Source organism: Haliotis rubra, unplaced genomic scaffold, assembly GCF_003918875.1.
Source record: "Haliotis rubra isolate DU_JTF1 unplaced genomic scaffold, ASM391887v1 Scf401, whole genome shotgun sequence".
Taxonomy (NCBI): domain Eukaryota; kingdom Metazoa; phylum Mollusca; class Gastropoda; order Lepetellida; family Haliotidae; genus Haliotis; species Haliotis rubra.
In genome coordinates this window covers 71,758-99,144 of record NW_025767082.1, presented here as the reverse complement: position 1 = coordinate 99,144, position 27,387 = coordinate 71,758, and the positions used below count along the sequence as shown (strand labels likewise).

General features: G+C 39.5%; 2 protein-coding genes across 2 annotated transcripts in view; one reads left to right on the top strand and one right to left on the bottom strand.

Annotated features, from left to right (window-relative positions):
- Positions 1–5,669, bottom strand: part of LOC124287573 (zinc finger protein aebp2-like) — a 71,013-nt gene extending 65,344 nt beyond the window's left edge. The window contains exon 1 of the mRNA XM_046724063.1: positions 5,328–5,669. Within this exon, the coding sequence (XP_046580019.1) occupies positions 5,328–5,662 (335 nt within the window). The 5' untranslated portion in view covers positions 5,663–5,669. The remainder of the gene's footprint in view (positions 1–5,327) is intronic.
- Positions 5,670–5,963: 294 nt separating this feature from the next.
- LOC124287567 overlaps positions 5,964–27,387 on the top strand; it is a 54,002-nt gene continuing 32,578 nt past the window's right edge. The window contains exons 1-6 of the mRNA XM_046724057.1: positions 5,964–6,031; positions 7,228–7,467; positions 9,844–9,912; positions 11,176–11,250; positions 19,196–19,324; positions 22,750–22,824. Of these exons, the coding sequence (XP_046580013.1) occupies positions 7,235–7,467; positions 9,844–9,912; positions 11,176–11,250; positions 19,196–19,324; positions 22,750–22,824 (581 nt within the window). The 5' untranslated portion in view covers positions 5,964–6,031; positions 7,228–7,234. The remainder of the gene's footprint in view (positions 6,032–7,227; positions 7,468–9,843; positions 9,913–11,175; positions 11,251–19,195; positions 19,325–22,749; positions 22,825–27,387) is intronic.

Below are 27,387 nucleotides of genomic sequence, written 5' to 3'. Positions count from 1 at the left end.
ATAGACACAAAGTGTGCAAAGTTTGAAAGCCGTAGCCCTTGTAGTTTCAGTGCAGCAGATTTTGGGAGAAAAGTAGTCAGGATTTTGCTGAAAAACATTACCAAAAACTTGAATCCAAAATAGCGCCAAACGGTGCATTTTAGCTTAATTCGACCGGTCAAGGCTAAATTGTAGACATTTTGATTGCGCATCTGCACAAGAAATTTTGGTAGTCATTGGATGAGTAGTTTTGCAGATATTTGCTGCTGAAATTGAAATTTTTAATTAATTTTCAATTATCTGCCCTTTGCTATTGGGCCTAGAACCTTGAGATTTTGCAGAAACAACTTCAGCACTGTGGGCACCATGGTGATTTTTTTTCAATCGATTCTGTCAACTGGTGCTCTTTGTAGGAGTGGTACAAAATCCGGGCGGAATAATAAATAATAATAATAATAATAAAACATCAGTAATTACATAGGTCTCCTGCTTTGCAGCGAGGGAGCCCTAATTACAAATCGTTATTTTGAGTTTTTGGGGTTTTGACCCCGAACTTGAAAGTATATCAAAAATGCTTTCTAATGGTCAAGGTCACCAAGGTCACGGGGGTCAAGGTCATTTGACAGGTCCGTCACAAGACAAAAACACGTTTTTAGCGAGCTAAGACGCCGTTGTTATTGCATCTAGGCTGAAAGGAATTAGTGTTTCTGCTTTGCCCAGACCCGATGTATCATATAGGCAGGTCAGATTTGGTGAGATATATGTCCGCCAGTCCAGTCCGCGCATGTATGTCCGGGCCAAAATACTGTATAGGCATTTTCTCCGTAACCATTGACGTACAGAGTTGAGATTTTGCACACAGCATTCCCTTAACTGTGTCTAATAATGCTGTAAAAATCAAGTCATTTGAGTTTCAACTTTTGTTTTGTAAAACCGTGATAAAATGAAAAACTTCAATCCAAGATGGCGGCCAAACGGTTAAAGATATCGAATTTTCGACCCCGCCCAAAATGATCGGCATCTCATGACCAAGTCACATACCAAATATGGAAGCGATTGGATCTATAGTAGTGGAGCTATATGCTGTTTTATGCCGCTTTGGGGTGCATAATGCATTTCTGCAATTTTAATCCCATGTGTCCGCCTAAACGATCAAACTTTTTGATATGCATGTAAGAACACGAAATGTTAAACATTCCATGTTGATGCATAATGCCAAGCTTCAGCACTTTCTGTACAGATTCTGAGCAGCTATGCTGTTTATAAAGTAGTATCATTAGAATCTGCCCGAAAATCCAATATGGCCGCCAAACAATTCACATTTTGACATGCACCCAAGAACAAAAATGTTCAACACACTGAGTTACTTCACGCATTGCCAGATCCTAGCTGCATAGTTGAAAATAGTACTGACGCTTTAAGCGATTTTTGAAGATACATTTTAGTACAAAATAAACAACAACAAAGCAAACATCTAGGTATCCGTAACTAATGAAGATATCGCAACATAGCTCGAGATTATACATATGTGAGGTATATAATAATCTATATCTACAAATTTGCAGCGTTCTGCAGCTAATACATTTAAAGTTATGGATTGCGAAAAATGCCTACCCCACAAAACTGCGAATTTCCTTTAAACATCTTCAATCCAATATGGACGCCTTTATCACGTGACTTTTTGACATATGACCAAGAATAGAAATTGTTCAGCAACCAAAGGTAATTGCAGAACAAGCGCTCAAAATGTTGTATCTGGTAAGTTTGGTTTGCCACAAAGTCGCCAAAGAAGCCTGTAGAAGTTTTGAAGACAAGTTTTGCCAGAAGTAGCATCCAATATGGCGGCCATCATATCCACATAGCCACATTTGACGATGCCGCTGTGTAGGGAGTTGCATAGACACAAAGTGTGCAAAGTTTGAAAGCCAGAGCCTCTTGTAGTTTCAGTGCAGCAGATTTTGAATAATAAGCTGATGCCCCAGCCCATCAGTATTGTTGTTGGGAGTCCGTGCAGACAGGATGATTAATGGAGGCTGGGTGTGATTGCTCAGAATCTCCACAGCTCAATAGAGAGGAGAATCCTTTCTTCCCACTGGCAGTGCGACTCGGCCAGCACAAGGTAGTGTCCCAATCATGAATACACTGACCCTTCCCACCCCCCACCCCCAATCATCTGTCATCCCACATCTGTTCACTCCTTCCAATCATTCCATGGCACTTATAGCACACTTTTTATTTATTTCTTGTTGATTTACTTTTTTTCATCATTAACAAAGGTTGGAATATTTAACTTCCCTGAGAAGATTTTATTGCAATTTCAGAATAATGAAAGAGTAGGGTGGAAATGGCAGCAAACACTTGTGCATGTTTCCTTTTAATAATTTTAAGAGAGGGGATGTTTACTGGGAGTTGGGTATGACGCAAACTATTGTAGTAGTATTTCTGTTGCAACAAAATATATGTGCAGAAGTCTGAATTACTTAATTACAATGATTAAAAAGGTATTAAATTAAGAGAAATTACACCAATTTCTTTGAAACTCCTGTTTTTCATGAATTTTCAATATTTCAGTTACTGGATAAAGTTAAAGAATTCCCACAAAAACAGTTAAAATATATTTAATTATATAATTAATATCAGTTTACACCTGATTTCATATCAGAAAAAATAGATAAAGTGAATGAAATATTCAAGATTACAGACATTGTTCATTGTAACAAAAAGATCACACTAATATTTTCCTTTCTCATCTTGGCTGCTATAAGGATATTTTTTAATGACATGTAATACACAGTCTCATGCCCTACTTATGCAGTTTTTTATGGACTCAAGCAGATCAATGTGAAGCTCTAGACAATCCACTACACTAAGTCTTTCATATTTATGCGAGGATATTGTTATCTTGGGAATAAAAGTAATCATCATAATGATGCAATATGTCTGAAAACATTCTCCTCCTTTCTATAACGTTGATGAATTGTTCAACTGATCTGCTTGTTCTTGTTTAACGTTAAATTACTATAACAGGAACAGATTTAATACATTAAGTAAAGGAGCAATGCAAGAAAACAAAATGAAAGAAATTACTCCAGAAGAAAATCCATTACATGTATATTTGTGAACTCTGAAGTCCCTGTTTGCAAATTATCCTGGAAAATCGTGGAGTTTTTCATAATTTCAAAAATAACTATTTTCATAGTTTATTCATAAACCTTTTAAAAGAATCAAAGTATTTTAATAAATAATCTACATGTTTTAAAAATTTAATTTATTGCAATCTGATAAAAACGGAAAGTAATATGAAGGAAACAAAACCAAATGTGTTCAGTATTTGCCATGAAAGTCATGGTTTATTTGTCCTAAAGTTAATTCTAAATATAAAATATTAATGGATTCCCAGATAAAATTATATAGGAAAATTCATCAAAGACCTCTTCTGTATGAATAATCACAATTACCAAAATGACTGATTTCAGAACATTACAAACTTGATTAATGTGACATAGGCAATATCAAATTGACACATTTCTGAATTATGTGAGTGAAATTCTTAACACAGAAATAGCATAAATATTTAACAAAAACTGCATTTACCTTATTTGAGAAAGCAAGAGCAGTCACAGAGATTGGTTGTTACACAGAATTTTTCAAGCACAATAAAATGGATAACAGCTACACTGCAACAGGGATTCAATTAGATTCACGATAAGAAATCAATTGGTGAAGTAAAAGATTAATGCCATAATCACTTTTAGCCCAATCTGAGAATTTGCACTACGTATTTCTTCTCACACTGGTAGTGGAAGTAACTGAACAGTTTCAATAAAAACAACAATACCAATTTTCTTTTAACATCAGCGAGTGTTACTTCTCTGGATACCTTAGAATATCAGACATTCTAGCAGTCCTGACACTGTGCTAACATATTTCCCTCTTCTCAAGTTAACACACATGACAGTACAACAATGGAAAGGTGATAAAGTATCATTTCACAAATCTAACAGCTATCAATATGTGATATATGACAACTAACATCCAAATATATTGTCTATCCAAGAATGGGTTTAACAGAGCAATATGAATAACTCTTAATAACCTTCAACAGTCTCTTGTATTTTATGGCTTAACAGTAATTATAGTATTAATGTGCACCTGGCAATTCCATACCAGCTTAAATATGCATTAACTATGTACAGAATATTAGCTCTGCTTTTGTAAATATCAGATATTAATGCTTCAAAAGACCAGCCTCCATCTGTACATAACTATTTAAATGTCATAAAGGAAGAGTTAAAAGTGGTCTGACTGTCATTTTAGGCTCCTTGAAAGAGAAATTTTCTTTAGGAAAGAATCTTGGTGTTAGTTATTATGCAAGATGAAATAGTTTCAAAGGATTATTAGTAACTTAATGTTTTACTAATTTCTTCCTTTGAGGTAAATGAAGCCTAATCTCATGAATGAACTACACAATAGATTATCAAACGAAAACATTGGCATAGTTCACACCAACATTATTTGAAAATTTGGTTTACTTCTATCCATTATGCTCAGTGCAATATAAAGAAACCAACCTTCTACATGGTTTATTTTATAGTCTACAAAACGTTACCAACATTAACCAAAGTCATGTTGACGTCTCCTGAGTATATAATCACAATATTGCTACCAACAGTGCTGTGGGTGCCAAACATTTCACAGGAAAGGCTTACATAAGTCAAATTTGATTTACATGTATCTAATCTTATGATTGGTGAACAGCTTAAAAATAAATAAGTCTTAGCCAAGTAGAGTACTAAAAACTCCAACTGCATGTGTGGAGATCTGCAATGATTTCTACGGGAACAATGCTATGTCATCTCGTGTGTATTGCTAGCTGCCCAATGGTCCACATGGCAATTAACACCAATCACAGCTACAGGTGCAATTTGTCTTAATTGTTTGTTTCATGAATGTTGAGACAAAGACAATTGCCTAATCAGCAAAATCAGATGATAGGCTACTGACAAATGGTAAGTGATCCAATCATGTTCCAGCACGGACCGAAAACCTTAGATGTCTTCCATCAAGAATGTCAAATAAAAAATCACGTTACTGTTATAAATGTATAACAGTTGGACTTATGTATGCGACATATAATACTTTAGCTGAATTTGATGCAGATGAAAGAACTTGAGGTGACCCCTGCTAACATGGATCTCAAGTGAGAGAGGGACCGAGCCCCCCCCTATACATATGCTAATGCAACACACGCCGTGTGTTTAGCCAGAGCCTTGTGTGAGAGTCCGTCTAAACCTCGCCCATTCCAGCCCATGACACGAATAAACACTGAATAAATGACAAATACTTACTCTTCTTTAGGTTCACTAATATCTTGCTTAGATGCTCTCCTCTTCCTCTTTGGGATTTCTGGAGATATTTTGTCTTTCCTTGATCGTAAAGTTGGGATGGATGGTTTAGTAAACGCTGGCAAGCCTTGTGGCTTCACGCTGCACCCATTAATTTTAGGCATTTTTTCATGCTTTGACACGGTAGATTCCAATGGGTCACAATTTTTATCTCCAAATAAACAATTATGATTGATGCCATTTTTCTTCACCATATCGAACAACACAGGATCGGTATTCCTTTCAGCTAAATCCTCACTATCTAATGAACCATTATCTCCCATGCACACCGCCGCCATCTTGAACACCACCATCCCTCTGACGTCATCATAACATGCGTGGATTTCCTCACGCGCCGGTAAGGGGTTTCCCAATGTTTACATTTCAATTTAATACATTTTTAAACTTTACAGGGAGTATTGTTTTCGGAATTATTCAAAGTAGGTAAATAAATTTATTTCACGATGTCAAGTGAAAAACTATTCTTCAAAAACTCTTTCAACCTCATTTTCAGGCACCTGTCATTTCAGTTCAGAGCCCGCGAACCATTGTGACGTCACGGATATATATAGGGAATTCCACAAATCACGTGATAAAGGGGTTTTCCAAGATGGCAGCGTGCACGAACGTTGTCTCAAGGATGTAAAAGATTGCACATTCATTACCATGTAAGTGTTTGATCATGGATAAGGTAACCGGCGATCCCAGACTCTCTGGACTTTGAAAACATAGTTGACTTTCAATGTATAGATAACCCCAAAGTTTACCGGAGCTGAAAACATCCAGTGCCCCCTATTTTTTTTAAATGGCCTATTATACTTAAGTGTTTTGTCAGTCGTTGAATGTTACTTTATTTCAGGTTACAGTGATCCTTGCTTTTGAATATTGACATATTCATGGTTGCGTGTTATTATTATTATGTTATGTTATGTATTGTGGATAACAAGTGATAAAAAAGCTCTGTGCCTTATGTATTCGCCACTCATCTACATCTGATACAAAACTTATCACAGGGCTCATGGGTACATATTTTAATAAAGATAAGACTTGTGTCACCTCTGTATATTAGTGTATATGTAATTGTATGGCAATACACATAGGTTTATACAAATGCAATATTCTGTGTAACAGGAAGTGCTCAATGCTATTAGGTATCACAAATGTGACATGCTCTTATGGTTTTAGCTGCAGATTACACAAGATGTAAGACGAGGATTAAATATATATGAGACAATGGTTTCTGGATTGGAGTATATTTCTGAACTTTCAGAGTAATACAGCATGTTTGTTATATAATGCCACTCTCAGCAATATTTCTGCTGAAAGAATGTGGTCTGTAAATAATTAAGTCCGAACCAGACAATTCAGTGATTGACATCATGTGCAACAAGCTATACAATCCAATCCAATAAAATTAATTGTCTCTTATGACCAACATGATTTGCTGGAGACCAATTCTAAACCCGCTCTTCAACATAAATATAGCATGTACTTCTGTCAGTACTGTTGATCACTATTTTTTACATCTCTTCTAATACTGTCACTGTTTTACACATCTTTGAGCTCATAAATGAATCAGATATTCTCACAATCCTTGTAACTGAGTTTATTAGAAGTTAAATGGCAACTATTTTCAAATTGTTAACTTGGTTGTGCATAATTTCTACAACATGCATAATATTGCCCTCCAAGTCAGGTACTGAGATATGGTTTGGCTGAGGTATTACACCGTGATTGTCTTCCCTTGTGGTTTTCATCTGGTTAACTCTGAACTTTTACAAGGTATGCTGCAGAGATATTTCAGGATAATTGTCAAAAAGCACTTTTCAAAAAGTGAAGGCAAAGATATTGTATTTTATTTCAGAAGTAAAATGGACTTGGATTTGGAGCAACTCCATCATCGAAGTGTTCATCACCAGATATCCACGGAGACAGAATCCGATGTTTCAGAGAGTGAAGATGAAGATGACAGGAGGCAGGTTGTGGATACTTCTTCCGAAGAGGAAGAGAAGCTGGTGGACCCAGGACCTTTCCGATATCACAAACGGATCTGTGCTGCTGCCCTTCCCTGCTTCCTCATTGTCATCGGATTTGTTGGGGAATTGTGAGAACTGTTTGTTGTCTCTTTTCCTGAAGTATGTGAATAATGCTTCCATTGTAGTGTGTCCGATGTGATCTGGCTGTAAACATGTGGTTTGTCTGGTTGTGATTCAATTATTTGTAGACATCAATGTACTGTAGTACTATGGACAGCAAGGTAAAAGGACCTTCACTCATTTTTTTGTATTGTAATTTGTTACAAGAAACCTGTTGAAATTAATGTGAATCAGTGTCAATGTCCACAGGATAGCACTGTCAGACACACACGGCTAACTCAGTGTTGCTTCCTGCAGGCTTTAAAAATGTACAGGCCCTGAATGAAATCTGCAGGCCCATTTTGTTAAAGTCAAACCAATAAAAACAAATAGACTACACTGTACACAGTTTCTACAAAATCAATTAGTGAAGCCTATGGCTCAGAGAGAAGTTTCTTTTTGTTAAAGACTGGTGTTGACATTCCTATGCGCAAAGTGCTGAAATACCAAGACGTGAAGCTGTAAGTTATCTTAACATCGTGGATCATGAATGATTCCCGAATGTTAATAAAAAAAAAAATTATTGGAAAGATTCTAGTTTAAAAATAAATAAAATGACAGACAATTTACTGAAGGCCACAAGGGCCTGCAAATATTTGAAACTGCCGGCCCGATACAATAACAACCGGCGCTTGGGCCTCCGGGTTGGCAGTTATTTCGAACGCTGGGCTAACTGCACCAATACACACTCAACTCGCATGAAGCTGCAGCATTGTAGCCTGATATTCTCTTGTATCGTGATGCTGTTTGTATATTTTCAAAGCAGCCTTTTAGTGCACAGTTTTGTGAAATGGGATTAAATGAGGTTGCAACATGCATACAGTGTTGGGAATAGCTGCATCAGCAACTCATTATGTTATTAGGTAGGTATATACTACTCAACGGAAGTTAAGGAACACCCGATTATTTCATACAGATTATGTATGGTCAAACTAAATAAATGTATATTATCATACATATCTGTAATACCAGCTTCTGACATGCCAGACACACTGTTGATAGTCAGGGAGAGGATGAGTCAACAATGAACATGTGTGTTTGGAGGAGACTCAGGTGTGTGTGTGTGTGTGTGAGAGAGAGAGAGAAGCATGTGTTGTGTGTGTCTGGAGGAGACTCAGATGGGAGTGTGTCTGAAGCATGTGTTGTGTGTGTCTGGAGGAGACAGCTGGGGGGTCTGAAGCATGTGTTGTGTGTGTCTGGAGGAGATTCAGCTGTGTGTGTGTGTGAAACATGTGTTGTGTGTGTGTGGTGGGTGATTCAGCTCTGGAGGAGATCTGAAGCATGTGTTGTGTGTGTCTGGAGGAGATTCAGCTGTGTGTGTGTGTGTGTGTGTGTGTGTGAAACATGTGTTGTGTGTGTCTGGAGGAGGTCTGAAGCATGTGTTGTGTGTGTCTGGAGGAGGTCTGAAGCATGTGTTGTGTGTGTCTGGAGGAGGTTCAGCATGTGTTGTGTGTGTCTGGAGGAGGTGTGTTGTGTGTGTCTGGAGGAGATCTGAAGCATGTGTTGTGTGTGTCTGGAGGAGATTCAGCTGGAGGAGTGTCTGAAGCATGTATTGTGTGTGTGTCTGGAGGAGGTCTGAAGCATGTGTTGTGTGTGTCTGGAGGAGGTCTGAAGCATGTGTTGTGTGTCTGGAGGAGATTCTGGAGGAGGTCTGAAGCATGTGTTGTGTGTGTCTGGAGGAGGTCTGAAGCATGTGTTGTGTGTGTCTGGAGGAAGTCTGAGTCTGAAGCATGTGTTGTGTGTGTCTGGAGGAGGTCTGAAGCATGTGTTGTGTGTCTGGAGGAGGTCTGAAGCATGTGTTGTGTGTGTCTGGAGGAGGTCTGAAGCATGTGTTGTGTGTGTCTGGAGGAGGTCTGAAGCATGTGTTGTGTGTGTCTGGAGGAGGTCTGAAACATGTGTTGTGTGTGTCTGGAGGAGGTCTGAAGCATGTGTTGTGTGTGTCTGGAGGAGGTCTGAAGCATGTGTTGTGTGTGTCTGGAGGAGGTCTGAAACATGTGTTGTGTGTGTCTGGAGGAGGTCTGAATGCATGTGTTGTGTGTGTCTGGAGGAGGTCTGAAGCAAGCATGTGTTGTGTGTGTCTGGAGGAGGTCTGAAGCATGTGTTGTGTGTGTCTGGAGGAGGTCTGAAGCATGTGTTGTGTGTGTCTGGAGGAGGTCTGAAGCATGTGTTGTGTGTGTCTGGAGGAGGTCTGAAGCATGTGTTGTGTGTGTCTGGAGGAGGTCTGAAGCATGTGTTGTGTGTGTCTGGAGGAGGTCTGAAGCATGTGTTGTGTGTGTCTGGAGGAGGTCTGAAGCATGTGTTGTGTGTGTCTGGAGGAGGTCTGAAGCATGTGTTGTGTGTTTCAGCATGCTGACTATGATGACGGTCGGGACCGTCCTGCTGATTCTGCTGGATCGGATGGGAGAGAGGAGGAGGTGAGGATTAAGAATCAAGAGAGATTCTACCGTGACTTTGTATTGTAAAGTTACAGGTTTCAAATGACAGTAACCACCTCTTATTGAAACAGCTGATTTGATGTCTACAACGTCACAGAGGCTAATACATTTACAAAACCATCTCCTCAGTCATTGTAAGCTATCAAGTTGAACTCATTATGTACACTATAATAGGCTTCAAGATTGCAGTTACGGCAGTTGTGGTACGTGTAGAGTCATTTTGAGCTGAAATCACAATAGCTGTTTAGAAGGAGATTGTAGTTAAGTTTCACCGACACCAGTGAGGTTTTGTTCTTTGCTATATCTGAGTATGACATCATATTTATTGTGCCACTGTGAGCAGTGTGATGTCATGATGACATATTGTGTAGAACCAAACATTGCAGTTTGATATGGGGTGTGTGGTAATTTCAAGATCCCCTGCCGGTTTGCTGTGCTACACACATTCAATGCTGGTCACACATCAAAGTTAAGTGTAATTACATGGAAAACACCAGCAGCATCTTTTTCTCAAAGGCCATTTGTTCATTGTGTCCTTTTTTCACACTGACAACCCATATGAAGGTGTTTGTGTTTAATACTGTCATGGTGCAGTGGAAACAAGGATAATGTGTTATAAATGTAGAGCTGGCCATGCTAGATTGGACATATAAAACCGTCAGTTTCACATTCAGTTTTAGCACCATTAAAGCTACATGTAATTTAACTTTTCGACATTATAACACATGAATGAGTTAACTGTAATTTAACTCAACATTTTAACACATGAATGAGTTAACTTACTTTCTAAGCAGTTTCCTTCAAGACAAGTTTTCTTACCTTCTCTCATTTCATCATTATTATGTTAATGATGATATGAATTACAAAGAGATGATGTCATATATTCACCCAGGACACTAATGGCATGTGTGACCACCTTGCCTAGTGTCCAACATCACCACTGGAGAATAACCAGTGTACTGACACACAGTGCCGATTTTTATAAATATATTCGGCCTTGTTTGATCTGGGTAATTCAAGGGGTGGTGGGGTAGCCTAATGGTTAAAGCATTCAGCCTAATGGTTAAAGCATTCACTCGTCATGCCGAAGACCTGGGTTCAATTCCCCACATGGGTACAATGTATGAAGCCCATTTCTGGTGTCCCCCGCCATGATATTGCTGGAATATTGCTAAAAGCAGCATAAAACAATACTCACTCACTCACTGGGTAATTCATGGAACTTCTTGTTGCTTGTTCCAGGTCTGTCATCATCTACACACTGTTCTTCATTCCGTGTCACATCCTGGTGTTTGTGTCTGTTCTTCCACTGATATGGTGAGTTTATTGCTATGTTCAATTAGGTATGTCACATCCTGGTGTCTGTTCTTCCACTGATATGGTGAGTTTATTGCTATGTTCAATTAGGTATGTCACATCCTGGTGTCTGTTCTTCCACTGATATGGTGAGTTTATTGCTATGTTCAATTAGGTATGTCACATCCTGGTGTCTGTTCTTCCACTGATATGGTGAGTTTATTGCTATGTTCAATTAGGTATGTCACATCCTGGGTGTCTGTTCTTCCACTGATATGGTGAGTTTATTGCTATGTTCAATTAGGTATGTCACATCCTGGTGTCTGTTCTTCCACTGATATGGTGAGTTTATTGCTATGTTCAATTAGGTATGTCACATCCTGGTGTCTGTTCTTCCACTGATATGGTGAGTTTATTGCTATGTTCAATTAGGTATGTCACATCCTGGTGTCTGTTCTTCCACTGATATGGTGAGTTTATTGCTATTAGGTTCAATTAGGTATGTCTTCCACATCCTGGTGTTTATGTTCTTCCACTGATATGGTGAGTTTATTGCTATGTTCAATTAGGTATGTCACATCCTGGTGTCTGTTCTTCCACTGATATGGTGAGTTTATTGCTATGTTCAATTAGGTATGTCACATCCTGGTGTCTGTTCTTCCACTGATATGGTGAGTTTATTGCTATGTTCAATTAGGTATGTCACATCCTGGTGTCTGTTCTTCCACTGATATGGTGAGTTTATTGCTATGTTCAATTAGGTATGTCACATCCTGGTGTCTGTTCTTCCACTGATATGGTGAGTTTATTGCTATGTTCAATTAGGTATGTCACATCCTGGTGTCTGTTCTTCCACTGATATGGTGAGTTTATTGCTATGTTCAATTAGGTATGTCACATCCTGGTGTCTGTTCTTCCACTGATATGGTGAGTTTATTGCTATGTTCAATTAGGTATGTCACATCCTGGTGTCTGTTCTTCCACTGATATGGTGAGTTTATTGCTATGTTCAATTAGGTATGTCACATCCTGGTGTCTGTTCTTCCACTGATATGGTGAGTTTATTGCTATGTTCAATTAGGTATGTCACATCCTGGTGTGTGTTCTTCCACTGATATGGTGAGTTTATTGCTATGTTCAATTAGGTATGTCACATCCTGGTGTCTGTTCTTCCACTGATATGGTGAGTTTATTGCTATGTTCAATTAGGTATGTCACATCCTGGTGTCTGTTCTTCCACTGATATGGTGAGTTTATTGCTATGTTCAATTAGGTATGTCACATCCTGGTGTCTGTTCTTCCACTGATATGGTGAGTTTATTGCTATGTTCAATTAGGTATGTCACATCCTGGTGTCTGTTCTTCCACTGATATGGTGAGTTTATTGCTATGTTCAATTAGGTATGTCACATCCTGGTGTCTGTTCTTCCACTGATATGGTGAGTATTATTGCTATGTTCAATTAGGTATGTCACATCCTGGTGTCTGTTCTTCCACTGATATGGTGAGTTTACTGATATGTTCAATTAGGTATGTCACATCCTGGTGTCTGTTCTTCCACTGATATGGTGAGTTTATTGCTATGTTCAATTAGGTATGTCACATCCTGGTGTCTGTTCTTCCACTGATATGGTGAGTTTATTGCTATGTTCAATTAGGTATGTCACATCCTGGTGTCTGTTCTTCCACTGATATGGTGAGTATTTGCTATGTTCAATTAGGTATGTCACATCCTGGTGTCTGTTCTTCCACTGATATGGTGAGTTTATTGCTATGTTCAATTAGGTATGTCACATCCTGGTGTCTGTTCTTCCACTGATATGGTGAGTTTATTGCTATGTTCAATTAGGTATGTCATCCTGGTCCTGGTGTCTGTTCTTCCACTGATGTCATGGTGAGTTCTTTGCTATGTTTAATTAGGTATGTCACATCCTGGTGTGTGTTCTTCCACTGATATGGTGAGTTTATTGCTATGTTCAATTAGGTATGTCACATCCTGGTGTCTGTTCTTCCACTGATATGGTGAGTTTATTGCTATGTTCAATTAGGTATGTCACATCCTGGTGTCTGTTCTTCCACTGATATGGTGAGTTTATTGCTATGTTCAATTAGGTATGTCACATCCTGGTGTCTGTTCTTCCACTGATATGGTGAGTTTATTGCTATGTTCAATTAGGTATGTCACATCCTGGTGTCTGTTCTTCCACTGATATGGTGAGTTTATTGCTATGTTCAATTAGGTATGTCACATCCTGGTGTCTGTTCTTCCACTGATATGGTGAGTTTATTGCTATGTTCAATTAGGTATGTCACATCCTGGTGTGTGTTCTTCCACTGATATGGTGAGTTTATTGCTATGTTCAATTAGGTATATGTCACATCCTGGTGTCTGTTCTTCCACTGATATGGTGAGTTTATTGCTATGTTCAATTAGGTATGTCACATCCTGGTGTCTGTTCTTCCACTGATATGGTGAGTTTATTGCTATGTTCAATTAGGTATGTCACATCCTGGTGTCTGTTCTTCCACTGATATGGTGAGTTTATTGCTATGTTCAATTAGGTATGTCACATCCTGGTGTCTGTTCTTCCACTGATATGGTGAGTTTATTGCTATGTTCAATTAGGTATGTCACATCCTGGTGTGTGTTCTTCCACTGATATGGTGAGTTTATTGCTATGTTCAATTAGGTATGTCACATCCTGGTGTCTGTTTCTTCCACTGATATGGTGAGTTTATTGCTATGTTCAATTAGGTATGTCACATCCTGGTGTCTGTTCTTCCACTGATATGGTGAGTTTATTGCTATGTTCAATTAGGTATGTCACATCCTGGTGTCTGTTCTTCCACTGATATGGTGAGTTTATTGCTATGTTCAATTAGGTATGTCACATCCTGGTGTCTGTTCTTCCACTGATATGGTGAGTTTATTGCTATGTTCAATTAGGTATGTCACATCCTGGTGTCTGTTCTTCCACTGATATGGTGAGTTTATTGCTATGTTCAATTAGGTATGTCACATCCTGGTGTCTGTTCTTCCACTGATATGGTGAGTTTATTGCTATGTTCAATTAGGTATGTCACATCCTGGTGTCTGTTCTTCCACTGATATGGTGAGTTTATTGCTATGTTCAATTAGGTATGTCACATCCTGGTGTCTGTTCTTCCACTGATATGGTGAGTATTTGCTATGTTCAATTAGGTATGTCACATCCTGGTGTCTGTTCTTCCACTGATATGGTGAGTTTATTATTGCTATGTTCAATTAGGTATGTCACATCCTGGTGTCTGTTCCTTCCACTGATATGGTGAGTATTGCTATGTTCAATTAGGTATGTCACATCCTGGTGTGTGTTCTTCCACTGATATGGTGAGTATTGCTATGTTCAATTAGGTATGTCACATCCTGGTGTCTGTTCTTCCACTGATATGGTGAGTTTATTGCTATGTTCAATTAGGTATGTCACATCCTGGTGTCTGTTCTTCCACTGATATGGTGAGTTTATTGCTATGTTCAATTAGGTATGTCACATCCTGGTGTCTGTTCTTCCACTGATATGGTGAGTTTATTGCTATGTTCAATTAGGTATGTCATCCTGGTCACATCCTGGTGTGTGTTCTTCCACTGATATGGTGAGTTTATTGCTATGTTCAATTAGGTATGTCACATCCTGGTGTGTGTTCTTCCACTGATATGGTGAGTTTATTGCTATGTTCAATTAGGTATGTCACATCCTGGTGTGTGTTCTTCCACTGATATGGTGAGTTTATTGCTATGTTCAATTAGGTATGTCACATCCTGGTGTCTGTTCTTCCACTGATATGGTGAGTTTATTGCTATGTTCAATTAGGTATGTCACATCCTGGTGTCTGTTCTTCCACTGATATGGTGAGTTTATTGCTATGTTCAATTAGGTATGTCACATCCTGGTGTCTGTTCTTCCACTGATATGGTGAGTTTATTGCTATGTTCAATTAGGTATGTCACATCCTGGTGTGTGTTCTTCCACTGATATGGTGAGTTTATTGCTATGTTCAATTAGGTATGTCACATCCTGGTGTCTGTTCTTCCACTGATATGGTGAGTTTATTGCTATGTTCAATTAGGTATGTCACATCCTGGTGTGTGTTCTTCCACTGATATGGTGAGTTTATTGCTATGTTCAATTAGGTATGTCACATCCTGGTGTCTGTTCTTCCACTGATATGGTGAGTTTATTGCTATGTTCAATTAGGTATGTCACATCCTGGTGTCTGTTCTTCCACTGATATGGTGAGTTTATTGCTATGTTCAATTAGGTATGTCACATCCTGGTGTCTGTTCTTCCACTGATATGGTGAGTTTATTGCTATGTTCAATTAGGTATGTCACATCCTGGTGTCTGTTCTTCCACTGATATGGTGAGTTTATTGCTATGTTCAATTAGGTATGTCACATCCTGGTGTCTGTTCTTCCACTGATATGGTGATAGGTATGTTCAATTAGGTATCCATCCTGGTGTGTGTTCTTCCACTGATATGGTGAGTTTATTGCTATGTTCAATTAGGTATGTCACATCCTGGTGTCTGTTCTTCCACTGATATGGTGAGTTTATTGCTATGTTCAATTAGGTATGTCACATCCTGGTGTCTGTTCTTCCACTGATATGGTGAGTTTATTGCTATGTTCAATTAGGTATGTCACATCCTGGTGTCTGTTCTTCCACTGATATGGTGAGTTTATTGCTATGTTCAATTAGGTATGTCACATCCTGGTGTCTGTTCTTCCACTGATATGGTGAGTTTATTGCTATGTTCAATTAGGTATGTCACATCCTGGTGTCTGTTCTTCCACTGATATGGTGAGTTTATTGCTATGTTCAATTAGGTATGTCACATCCTGGTGTCTGTTCTTCCACTGATATGGTGAGTTTATTGCTATGTTCAATTAGGTATGTCACATCCTGGTGTCTGTTCTTCCACTGATATGGTGAGTTTATTGCTATGTTCAATTAGGTATGTCACATCCTGGTGTCTGTTCTTCCACTGATATGGTGAGTTTATTGCTATGTTCAATTAGGTATGTCACATCCTGGTGTCTGTTGTTCCACTGATATGGTGAGTATTGCTATGTTCAATTAGGTATGTCACATCCTGGTGTCTGTTCTTCCACTGATATGGTGAGTATTGCTATGTTCAATTAGGTATGTCACATCCTGGTGTCTGTTCTTCCACTGATATGGTGAGTTTATTGCTATGTTCAATTAGGTATGTCACATCCTGGTGTCTGTTCTTCCACTGATATGGTGAGTTTATTGCTATGTTCAATTAGGTATGTCACATCCTGGTGTCTGTTCTTCCACTGATATGGTGAGTATTGCTATGTTCAATTAGGTATGTCACATCCTGGTGTCTGTTCTTCCACTGATATGGTGAGTATTGCTATGTTCAATTAGGTATGTCACATCCTGGTGTCTGTTCTTCCACTGATATGGTGAGTATTGCTATGTTCAATTAGGTATGTCACATCCTGGTGTCTGTTGTTCCACTGATATGGTGAGTATTGCTATGTTCAATTAGGTATGTCACATCCTGGTGTGTGTTCTTCCACTGATATGGTGAGTATTGCTATGTTCAATTAGGTATGTCACATCCTGGTGTCTGTTCTTCCACTGATATGGTGAGTTTATTGCTATGTTCAATTAGGTATGTCACATCCTGGTGTCTGTTCTTCCACTGATATGGTGAGTATTGCTATGTTCAATTAGGTATGTCACATCCTGGTGTCTGTTCTTCCACTGATACGGGTTAGGATTGATCTTCAGTAACCCATGGCTGTAAGAGGCCACTAACGGGATCGGGTGGTCAGGCTTGCTGACTTGGTTGACACATGTCATCAGTTCCCAATTGTGCAGATCGATGCTCTTGATGTTGAGCACTGGTTTGTCTGGTCCAGACTCGATTATTTACAGACCGCCGCCATTTAGCTGAAATATTGCTGAGTGCGGCATAACAGTAAATTCACTCACTCACTCACTCCACTGATATGGTGAGTATGGGTATGTTCAATTAGGTATGTCACTTGAATCATGATGATACATGTTGAGATACTCAAGTGAACTTGTACATAGAATGTGGCTGAACTAAAGGCAAGTTGCTATCAACCACTTTGAGTTGAACTTGGATATTTTATCATTGTAGCCTTGTGATATAACAGTAAGGTATTGTCAGCACAAGTGATTTTTCGGGTTATTGCAAACTGAAGTATGTATAACATTTTGTAAGTTAATACATACTTAAATCATGAATGGATATATGGATAGGAATGTCACATTGTATCGTCAGTTGTGTGGAGCATTGATAGATGGCATGAACTCCCCATGATAAACAGATACTCTTCCTCTGTGGCCTGGCTGCTATGCTGTCTTATATATAATAGATACTCTTCCTCTGGTGGTATGCTGTCTTATATATAATACCTGGCTGGTATGCTGTCTTATATATAATACCCGGTGGTATGCTGTCTTATATATAATACCCGGTGGTATGCTGTCTTATATATAATACCCGGTGCTATGCTGTGCCCGGTGCTATGCTGTCTTATATATAATACCGGGTGGTATGCTGTCTTATATATAATACCCGGTGGTATGGATCTGTCATGTCTGACCCCACTGACCAATGGTTCTCCTACTCCAGATCTGAACCCACCTTGCTGACACTTCTTTCAGTGGCATTTTAGAAGTTGGAAGTCAGATAGAACAAGTATATATGGATGACAACTCTTTTTATTTCAGAGCACGACGTTTCGATACAGGTTCTTGTATCGCATTCAAGTTGCTGACACTGTTGTAATGTTACTGACAAAGACGACGGTCATTCTCTGTCTTCCAGCTACAATTTAATTGTTATTCATAAAGCTAGTCGTATTTCAAACTTTCCATCAAAAGGCTGATGTGTTTTCACATTAAAGGGATATATGTACAGGGATGGACCTGTTGATGTGTTTTCACATTAAAGGGATATATGTACAGGGATGGACCTGTTGATGTGTTTTCACATTAAAGGGATATATGTACAGGGATGGACCTGCTGACAGGGATATGATGTGTGTGTTTTCACATTAAAGGGATATATGTACAGGGATGGACCTGCTGATGTGTTTTCACATTAAAGGGATATATGTACAGGGATGGACCTGTTGATGTGTTTTCACATTAAAGGGATATATGTACAGGGATGGACCTGTTGATGTGTTTTCACATTAAAGGGATATATGTACAGGGATGGACCTGTTGATGTGTTTTCACATTAAAGGGATATATGGGGATATATGTACAGGGATGGACCTGCTGATGTGTTTTCACATTAAAGGGATATATGTACAGGGATGGACCTGTTGATGTGTTTTCACATTAAAGGGATATATGTACAGGGATGGACCTGTTGATGTGTTTTCACATTAAAGGGATATATGTACAGGGATGGACCTGTTGATGTGTTTTCACATTAAAGGGATATATGTACAGGGATGGACCTGTTGATGTGTTTTCACATTAAAGGGATATATGTACAGGGATGGACCTGTTGATGTGTTTTCACATTAAAGGGATATATGGGATGGATATGTGTTTTCACATTAAAGGGATATATGTACAGGGATGGACCTGTTGATGTGTTTTCACATTAAAGGGATATATGTACAGGGATACCTGCTGATGTTTTCACATTAAAGGGATATATGTACACCTGTTGATGTGTTTTCACATTAAAGGGATATATGTACAGGGGATGGACCTGTTGATGTGTTTTCACATTAAAGGGATATATGTACAGGGATGGACCTGTTGATGTGTTTTCACATTAAAGGGATATATGTACATGTGTTTTCACATTAAAGGGATATATGTACAGGGATGGACCTGTTGATGTGTTTTCACATTAAAGGGATATATGTACAGGGATGGACCTGTTGATGTGTTTTCAGGTTATCCCTGTGGAACGTGTTCCTGATTGGTGCTATCAATGCTTATGTCATACTGACGGGAGGCTGGATCATTCTTCTGTTTCCTGCCTTCCGGACTGAAGAACCAGTTCTAGCACAGGTAGGGAAACGGTATCCTTGCAAACACTCGTAAACAAGTTTGGATTGAACTGTGAAAATAATGGGCAAAGTTGGAGAATGTGAGGTACTGTGTCCCATATTGAACAAAAGAGGGTCAGTTTTAGGTAATAGCTGAACACTACTTGGTAATTTCTGTTGAAGTTGTAAAACCTGGAGCGAGTTAAAAATATTTTCAACTGGACACTTAGAGGATTGTTTCAACTAACTTATGAACTGTCTAAATACAAGAAATAATAAAGAGAATGGTAATACAGTTGGATATGTCATAGTAGTTCTGATCTAAAATGGATTTGATGACAGAAGGCGGAGACCACATGCAGCATGCAGACATGTTACATTAAACAGCCTTTCATCAGCTGCTTTGAGGGCTCAGAAGGAAAACAGTGGGTTAGAAATATTTGAAACTGCCGACCCGATACAATAACAACAACCTTGAAGCTCCGGTTGGCAGTTATTTGAGGCAGCTGGGCCTAACTGCAAGGCAATACACACTCAACTCGCCGCATGAAGCTGCAGCATTGTAGCCTGATATTCTCTTGTATCATCGCGATGCTGTTTGTATATTTCAAAAGCAACCTTTTAGTGCACAGTTTTGTGAAATGGGATTAAATGAGGCTACAAATTTGCATACAGTGTTGGGAATAGCTGCATCAGCAACTCATTATGTTATTAGGGTAGGTATATACTACTCAACGGAAGTTAAGGAACACCGATTATTTCCATACAGATTATGTATGGTCAAACTAAATAAATGTATATTATCATACATATCTGTAATACCAGCTTCTGACATGCCAGACACACTGTTGATAGTCAGGGAGAGGATGAGTCAACAATGAACATGTGTGTTTGGAGGAGACTCAGGTGTGTGTGTGTGTGTGTGTGTGTGTGTGTGTGTGAGAGAGAGAGAAGCATGTGTTGTGTGTGTCTGGAGGAGACTCAGATGGGAGTGTGTCTGAAGCATGTGTTGTGTGTGTCTGGAGGAGACAGCTGGGGGGTCTGAAGCATGTGTTGTGTGTGTCTGGAGGAGATTCAGCTGTGTGTGTGTGTGTGTGTGTGTGTGTGTGTGTGTGTGAAACATGTGTTGTCTGTGTCTGGAGGAGATCTGAAGCATGTGTTGTGTGTGTCTGGAGGAGATTCAGCTGTGTGTGTGTGTGTGTGTGTGTGTGTGTGAAACATGTGTTGTGTGTGTCTGGAGGAGGTCTGAAGCATGTGTTGTGTGTGGAGGAGACAGCTGGGGGGTCTGAAGCATGTGTTGTGTGTGTCTGGAGGAGATTCAGCTGTGTGTGTGTGTGTGAAACATGTGTTGTGTGTGTCTGGAGGAGATCTGAAGCATGTGTTGTGTGTGTCTGGAGGAGATTCAACTGTGTGTGTGTGTGAAACGTGGCTTGTGTGTGATGTCAGGAGGTTCTGAAGTGTGTGTGTGGAGGAGACTCAGATGGGAGGTGTCTGAACATGTGTTGTGTGTGTCTGGAGGGTCAGCTCTCTCATGTGTGTGTGTGTGAAGCATGTGTTGTGTGTGTCTGGAGGAGGTCTGAAACATGTGTTGTGTGTTTGGAGGAGATTCAGCTCTCTCATATATGTGTGTGTGAAGCATGTGTTGTGTGTGTCTGGAGGTCTGAAGCATTGTTGTGTGTGTCCTAGGAGGAGGGTCTGAAGCATGTGTTGTGTGTGTGTGGCTGGCATGTGTGTGTGTGTGTGTCTGGAGGAGGTCTGAAACATGTGTTGTGTGTTTGGAGGAGGTCTGGAAACTCTGTTGTGTGTGTGTCTAGCATGTGTGTGTCTGAAGCATGTGTTGTGTGTGTCTGGAGGTCTAGCTAGGTCTGTGTCTGAAGGTCATGTGTTGTGTGTGTCTGGAGGAGGTCTGAAGAAGCTGATGTGTTGTGTGTGTCTGGAGGAGGTCTGAAGCATGTGTGTGTGTCTCTGGAGGAGGTCTGAAGCATGTGTTGTGTGTGTCTGGAGGAAGGTCTGAAGCATGTGTTGTGTGTCTGGAGGAGGTCTGAAAGCATGTTGTGTAATGTCTGGAGAGAGTCTGAAAACATGTGTTGTGTGTCTGGAGGAGGTGCATGTCTGGAGGTTGTGTCTGGAGGAGGTCTAAGATGTGTTGTGTGTTTCAGCATGCTGACTATGATGTGTGGTCGGAGGACCGCCCCATGTGTTGATTCTGCTGGATCGGGATGGGAGGATGGGAGGAAGGAGGTGAGGATTAAGAATCAAGAGAGATTCACCAGCGGACTTTGTGTTGTAAAGTTACAGGTTTCAAATGACAGTAACCACCTCTTATTGAAACAGCTGATTTGATGTCTGCAAACGTCACAGAGGCTAATACATTTAAAAACCATCTCCTCAGTCATTGTAAGCTATCAAGTTGAACTCATTATGTACACTATAATAGGCTTCAAGATTGCAGTTACGCAGTTGTGGTGCACGCGGTAGAGTCATTTTGAGCTGAAATCACAATAGCTGTTTAGAAGGAGATTGTAGTTAAGTTTCACCGACACCAGTGAGGTTTTGTTCTTTGCTATATCTGAGTATGACATCATGTTTATTGTGCCACTGTGAGCAGTGTGATGTCATGATGACATATTGTGTAGAACCAAACATTGCAGTTTGATATGGGGTGTGTGGTAATTTCAAGATCCCCTGCCGGTTTGCTGTGCTACACACATTCAATGCTGGTCACACATCAAAGTTAAGTGTAATTACATGGAAAACACCAGCAGCATCTTTTTCTCAAAGGCCATTTGTTCATTGTGTCCTTTTTTCACACTGACAACCCATATGAAGGTGTTTGTGTTTAATACTGTCATGGTGCAGTGGAAACAAGGATAATGTGTTATAAATGTAGAGCTGGCCATGCTAGATTGGACATATAAAACCAGCAGTTTCACATTCAGTTTTAGCACCATTAAAGCTACATGTAATTTAACTTGACATTATAACACATGAATGAGTTAACTTACTTTCTAAGCAGTTTCCTTCAAGACAAGTTTTCTTACCTTCTCTCATTTCATCATTATTATGTTAATGATGATATGAATTACAAAGAGATGATGTCATATATTCACCAAAGACAATAATGGCATGTGTGACCACTGTGCCTAGTGTCCAACATCACCACTGGAGAATAACCAGTGTACTGACACACAGTGCCGGCCTTGTTCGATCGGGTTATTTCAAGGGGTGGTGGGGTAAAAAAATCCTAATGGTTAAAGCATTACTAACAATTTTACAACTTGATAGCAATCGTCATTCACGCTGAAGACCTGGGTTCAATTCCCCACATGGATAAAATGTATGAAGCCTGTTTCTGGTGTCCCATGCTGTGATATTGCTGGAATATTGCTAACAGCAGCATGAAACGATACTCACTCACTCACTGGGTAATTCATGGAGCTTCTTGTTGCTTGTTCCAGGTCTGTCATCATCTACACACTGTTCTTCATTCCGTGTCACATCCTGGTGTTTGTGTCTGTTCTTCCACTGATATGGTGAGTATTGCTATGTTCAATTAGGTATGTCACATCCTGATGTCTGTTCTTCCACTGATATGGTGAGTTTATTGCTATGTTCAATTAGGTATGTCCCATCCTGGTGTCTGTTCTTCCACTGATATGGTGAGTATTGCTATGTTCAATTAGGTATGTCACATCCTGGTGTCTGTTCTTCCACTGATATGGTGAGTTTATTGCTATGTTCAATTAGGTATGTCACATCCTGGTGTCTGTTCTTCCACTGATATGGTGAGTTTATTGCTATGTTCAATTAGGTATGTCACATCCTGGTGTCTGTTCTTCCACTGATATGGTGAGTTTATTGCTATGTTCAATTAGGTATGTCACATCCTGGTGTCTGTTCTTCCACTGATATGGTGAGTTTATTGCTATGTTCAATTAGGTATGTCACATCCTGGTGTCTGTTCTTCCACTGATATGGTGAGTTTATTGCTATGTTCAATTAGGTATGTCACATCCTGGTGTCTGTTCTTCCACTGATATGGTGAGTTTATTGCTATGTTCAATTAGGTATGTCACATCCTGGTGTCTGTTCTTCCACTGATATGGTGAGTATTGCTATGTTCAATTAGGTATGTCACATCCTGGTGTCTGTTCTTCCACTGATATGGTGAGTTTATTGCTATGTTCAATTAGGTATGTCACATCCTGGTGTCTGTTCTTCCACTGATATGGTGAGTTTATTGCTATGTTCAATTAGGTATGTCACATCCTGATGTCTGTTCTTCCACTGATATGGTGAGTTTATTGCTATGTTCAATTAGGTATGTCACATCCTGATGTCTGTTCTTCCACTGATATGGTGAGTTTATTGCTATGTTCAATTAGGTATGTCACATCCTGATGTCTGTTCTTCCACTGATATGGTGAGTTTATTGCTATGTTCAATTAGGTATGTCACATCCTGATGTCTGTTCTTCCACTGATATGGTGAGTTTATTGCTATGTTCAATTAGGTATGTCACATCCTGGTGTCTGTTCTTCCACTGATATGGTGAGTTTATTGCTATGTTCAATTAGGTATGTCACATCCTGGTGTCTGTTCTTCCACTGATATGGTGAGTATTGCTATGTTCAATTAGGTGTGTCACATCCTGATGTCTGTTCTTCCACTGATATGGTGAGTTTATTGCTATGTTCAATTAGGTATGTCACATCCTGATGTCTGTTCTTCCACTGATATGGTGAGTTTATTGCTATGTTCAATTAGGTATGTCACATCCTGGTGTCTGTTCTTCCACTGATATGGTGAGTTTATTGCTATGTTCAATTAGGTATGTCACATCCTGGTGTCTGTTCTTCCACTGATATGGTGAGTATTGCTATGTTCAATTAGGTATGTCACATCCTGGTGTCTGTTCTTCCACTGATATGGTGAGTTTATTGCTATGTTCAATTAGGTATGTCACATCCTGGTGTCTGTTCTTCCACTGATATGGTGAGTTTATTGCTATGTTCAATTAGGTATGTCACATCCTGGTGTCTGTTCTTCCACTGATATGGTGAGTTTATTGCTATGTTCAATTAGGTATGTCACATCCTGATGTCTGTTCTTCCACTGATATGGTGAGTTTATTGCTATGTTCAATTAGGTATGTCACATCCTGGTGTCTGTTCTTCCACTGATATGGTGAGTTTATTGCTATGTTCAGTTAGGTATGTCACATCCTGGTGTCTGTTCTTCCACCGATATGGTGAGTTTATTGCTATGTTCAGTTAGGTATGTCACATCCTGGTGTCTGTTCTTCCACTGATATGGTGAGTTTATTGCTATGTTCAATTAGGTATGTCACATCCTGGTGTCTGTTCTTCCACTGATATGGTGAGTTTATTGCTATGTTCAATTAGGTATGTCACATCCTGGTGTCTGTTCTTCCAATGATATGGTGAGTTTATTGCTATGTTCAATTAGGTATGTCACATCCTGGTGTCTGTTCTTCCACTGATATGGTGAGTTTATTGCTATGTTCAATTAGGTATGTCACATCCTGATGTCTGTTCTTCCACTGATATGGTGAGTTTATTGCTATGTTCAATTAGGTATGTCACATGCTGGTGTCTGTTCTTCCACTGATATGGTGAGTATTGCTATGTTCAATTAGGTATGTCACATCCTGGTGTCTGTTCTTCCACTGATATGGTGAGTTTATTGCTATGTTCAATTAGGTATGTCACATCCTGGTGTCTGTTCTTCCACTGATATGATGAGTATTGCTATGTTCAATTAGGTATGTCACATCCTGGTGTCTGTTCTTCCACTGATATGGTGAGTTTATTGCTATGTTCAATTAGGTATGTCACATCCTGGTGTCTGTTCTTCCACTGATATGGTGAGTATTGCTATGTTCAATTAGGTATGTCACATCCTGATGTCTGTTCTTCCACTGATATGGTGAGTTTATTGCTATGTTCAATTAGGTATGTCACATCCTGGTGTCTGTTCTTCCACTGATATGGTGAGTTTATTGCTATGTTCAATGGGTATGTCACATCCTGGTGTCTGTTCTTCCACTGATATGGTGAGTATTGCTATGTTCAATTAGGTATGTCAAGCATCCTGGTGTCTGTTCTTCCACTGATATGGTGAGTTTATTGCTATGTTCAATTAGGTATGTCACATCCTGGTGTCTGTTCTTCCACTGATATGGTGAGTTTATTGCTTCTGTTCTATGTTCAATTAGGTATGTCACATCCTGGTGTCTGTTCTTCCACTGATATGGTGAGTTTATTGCTATGTTCAATTAGGTATGTCACATCCTGGTGTCTGTTCTTCCACTGATATGGTGAGTTTATTGCTATGTTCAATTAGGTATGTCACATCCTGGTGTCTGTTCTTCCACTGATATGGTGAGTTTATTGCTATGTTCATGTCACATCCTGGTGTCTGTTCTTCCACTGATATGGTGAGTTTATTGCTATGTTCAATTAGGTATGTCAAGCATCCTGGTGACTGTTCTTCCACTGATATGATGAGTTTATTGCTATGTTCAATTAGGTATGTCACATCCTGGTGTCTGTTCTTCCACTGATATGGTGAGTTTATTGCTATGTTCAATTAGGTATGTCACATCCTGGTGTCTGTTCTTCCACTGATATGGTGAGTTTATTGCTATGTTCAATTAGGTATGTCACATCCTGGTGTCTGTTCTTCCACTGATATGGTGAGTTTATTGCTATGTTCAATTAGGTATGTCACATCCTGGTGTCTGTTCTTCCACTGATATGGTGAGTTTATTGCTATGTTCAATTAGGTATGTCACATCCTGGTGTCTGTTCTTCCACTGATATGGTGAGTTTATTGCTATGTTCAATTAGGTATGTCACATCCTGGTGTCTGTTCTTCCACTGATATGGTGAGTTTATTGCTATGTTCAATTAGGTATGTCACATCCTGGTGTCTGTTCTTCCACTGATATGGTGAGTTTATTGCTATGTTCAATTAGGTATGTCACATCCTGGTGTCTGTTCTTCCACTGATATGGTGAGTTTATTGCTATGTTCAATTAGGTATGTCACATCCTGGTGTCTGTTCTTCCACTGATATGGTGAGTTTATTGCTATGTTCAATTAGGTATGTCACATCCTGGTGTCTGTTCTTCCACTGATATGGTGGTGAGTTTATTGCTATGTTCAATTGGGTATGTCACATCCTGGTGTCTGTTCTTCCACTGATATGGTGAGTTTATTGCTATGTTCAATTAGGTATGTCACATCCTGGTGTCTGTTCTTCCACTGATATGGTGAGTTTATTGCTATGTTCAATTAGGTATGTCACATCCTGGTGTCTGTTCTTCCACTGATATGGTGAGTTTATTGCTATGTTCAATTAGGTATGTCACATCCTGGTGTCTGTTCTTCCACTGATATGGTGAGTTTATTGCTATGTTCAATTAGGTATGTCACATCCTGGTGTCTGTTCTTCCACTGATATGGTGAGTTTATTGCTATGTTCAATTAGGTATGTCACATCCTGGTGTCTGTTCTTCCACTGATATGGTGAGTTTATTGCTATGTTCAATTAGGTATGTCACATCCTGGTGTCTGTTCTTCCACTGATATGGTGAGTTTATTGCTATGTTCAATTAGGTATGTCACATCCTGGTGTCTGTTCTTCCACTGATATGGTGAGTTTATTGCTATGTTCAATTAGGTATGTCACATCCTGGTGTCTGTTCTTCCACTGATATGGTGAGTTTATTGCTATGTTCAATTAGGTATGTCACATCCTGGTGTCTGTTCTTCCACTGATATGGTGAGTTTATTGCTATGTTCAATTAGGTATGTCACATCCTGGTGTCTGTTCTTCCACTGATATGGTGAGTTTATTGCTATGTTCAATTAGGTATGTCACATCCTGGTGTCTGTTCTTCCACTGATATGGTGAGTTTATTGCTATGTTCAATTAGGTATGTCACATCCTGGTGTCTGTTCTTCCACTGATATGGTGAGTTTATTGCTATGTTCAATTAGGTATGTCACATCCTGGTGTCTGTTCTTCCACTGATATGGTGAGTTTATTGCTATGTTCAATTAGGTATG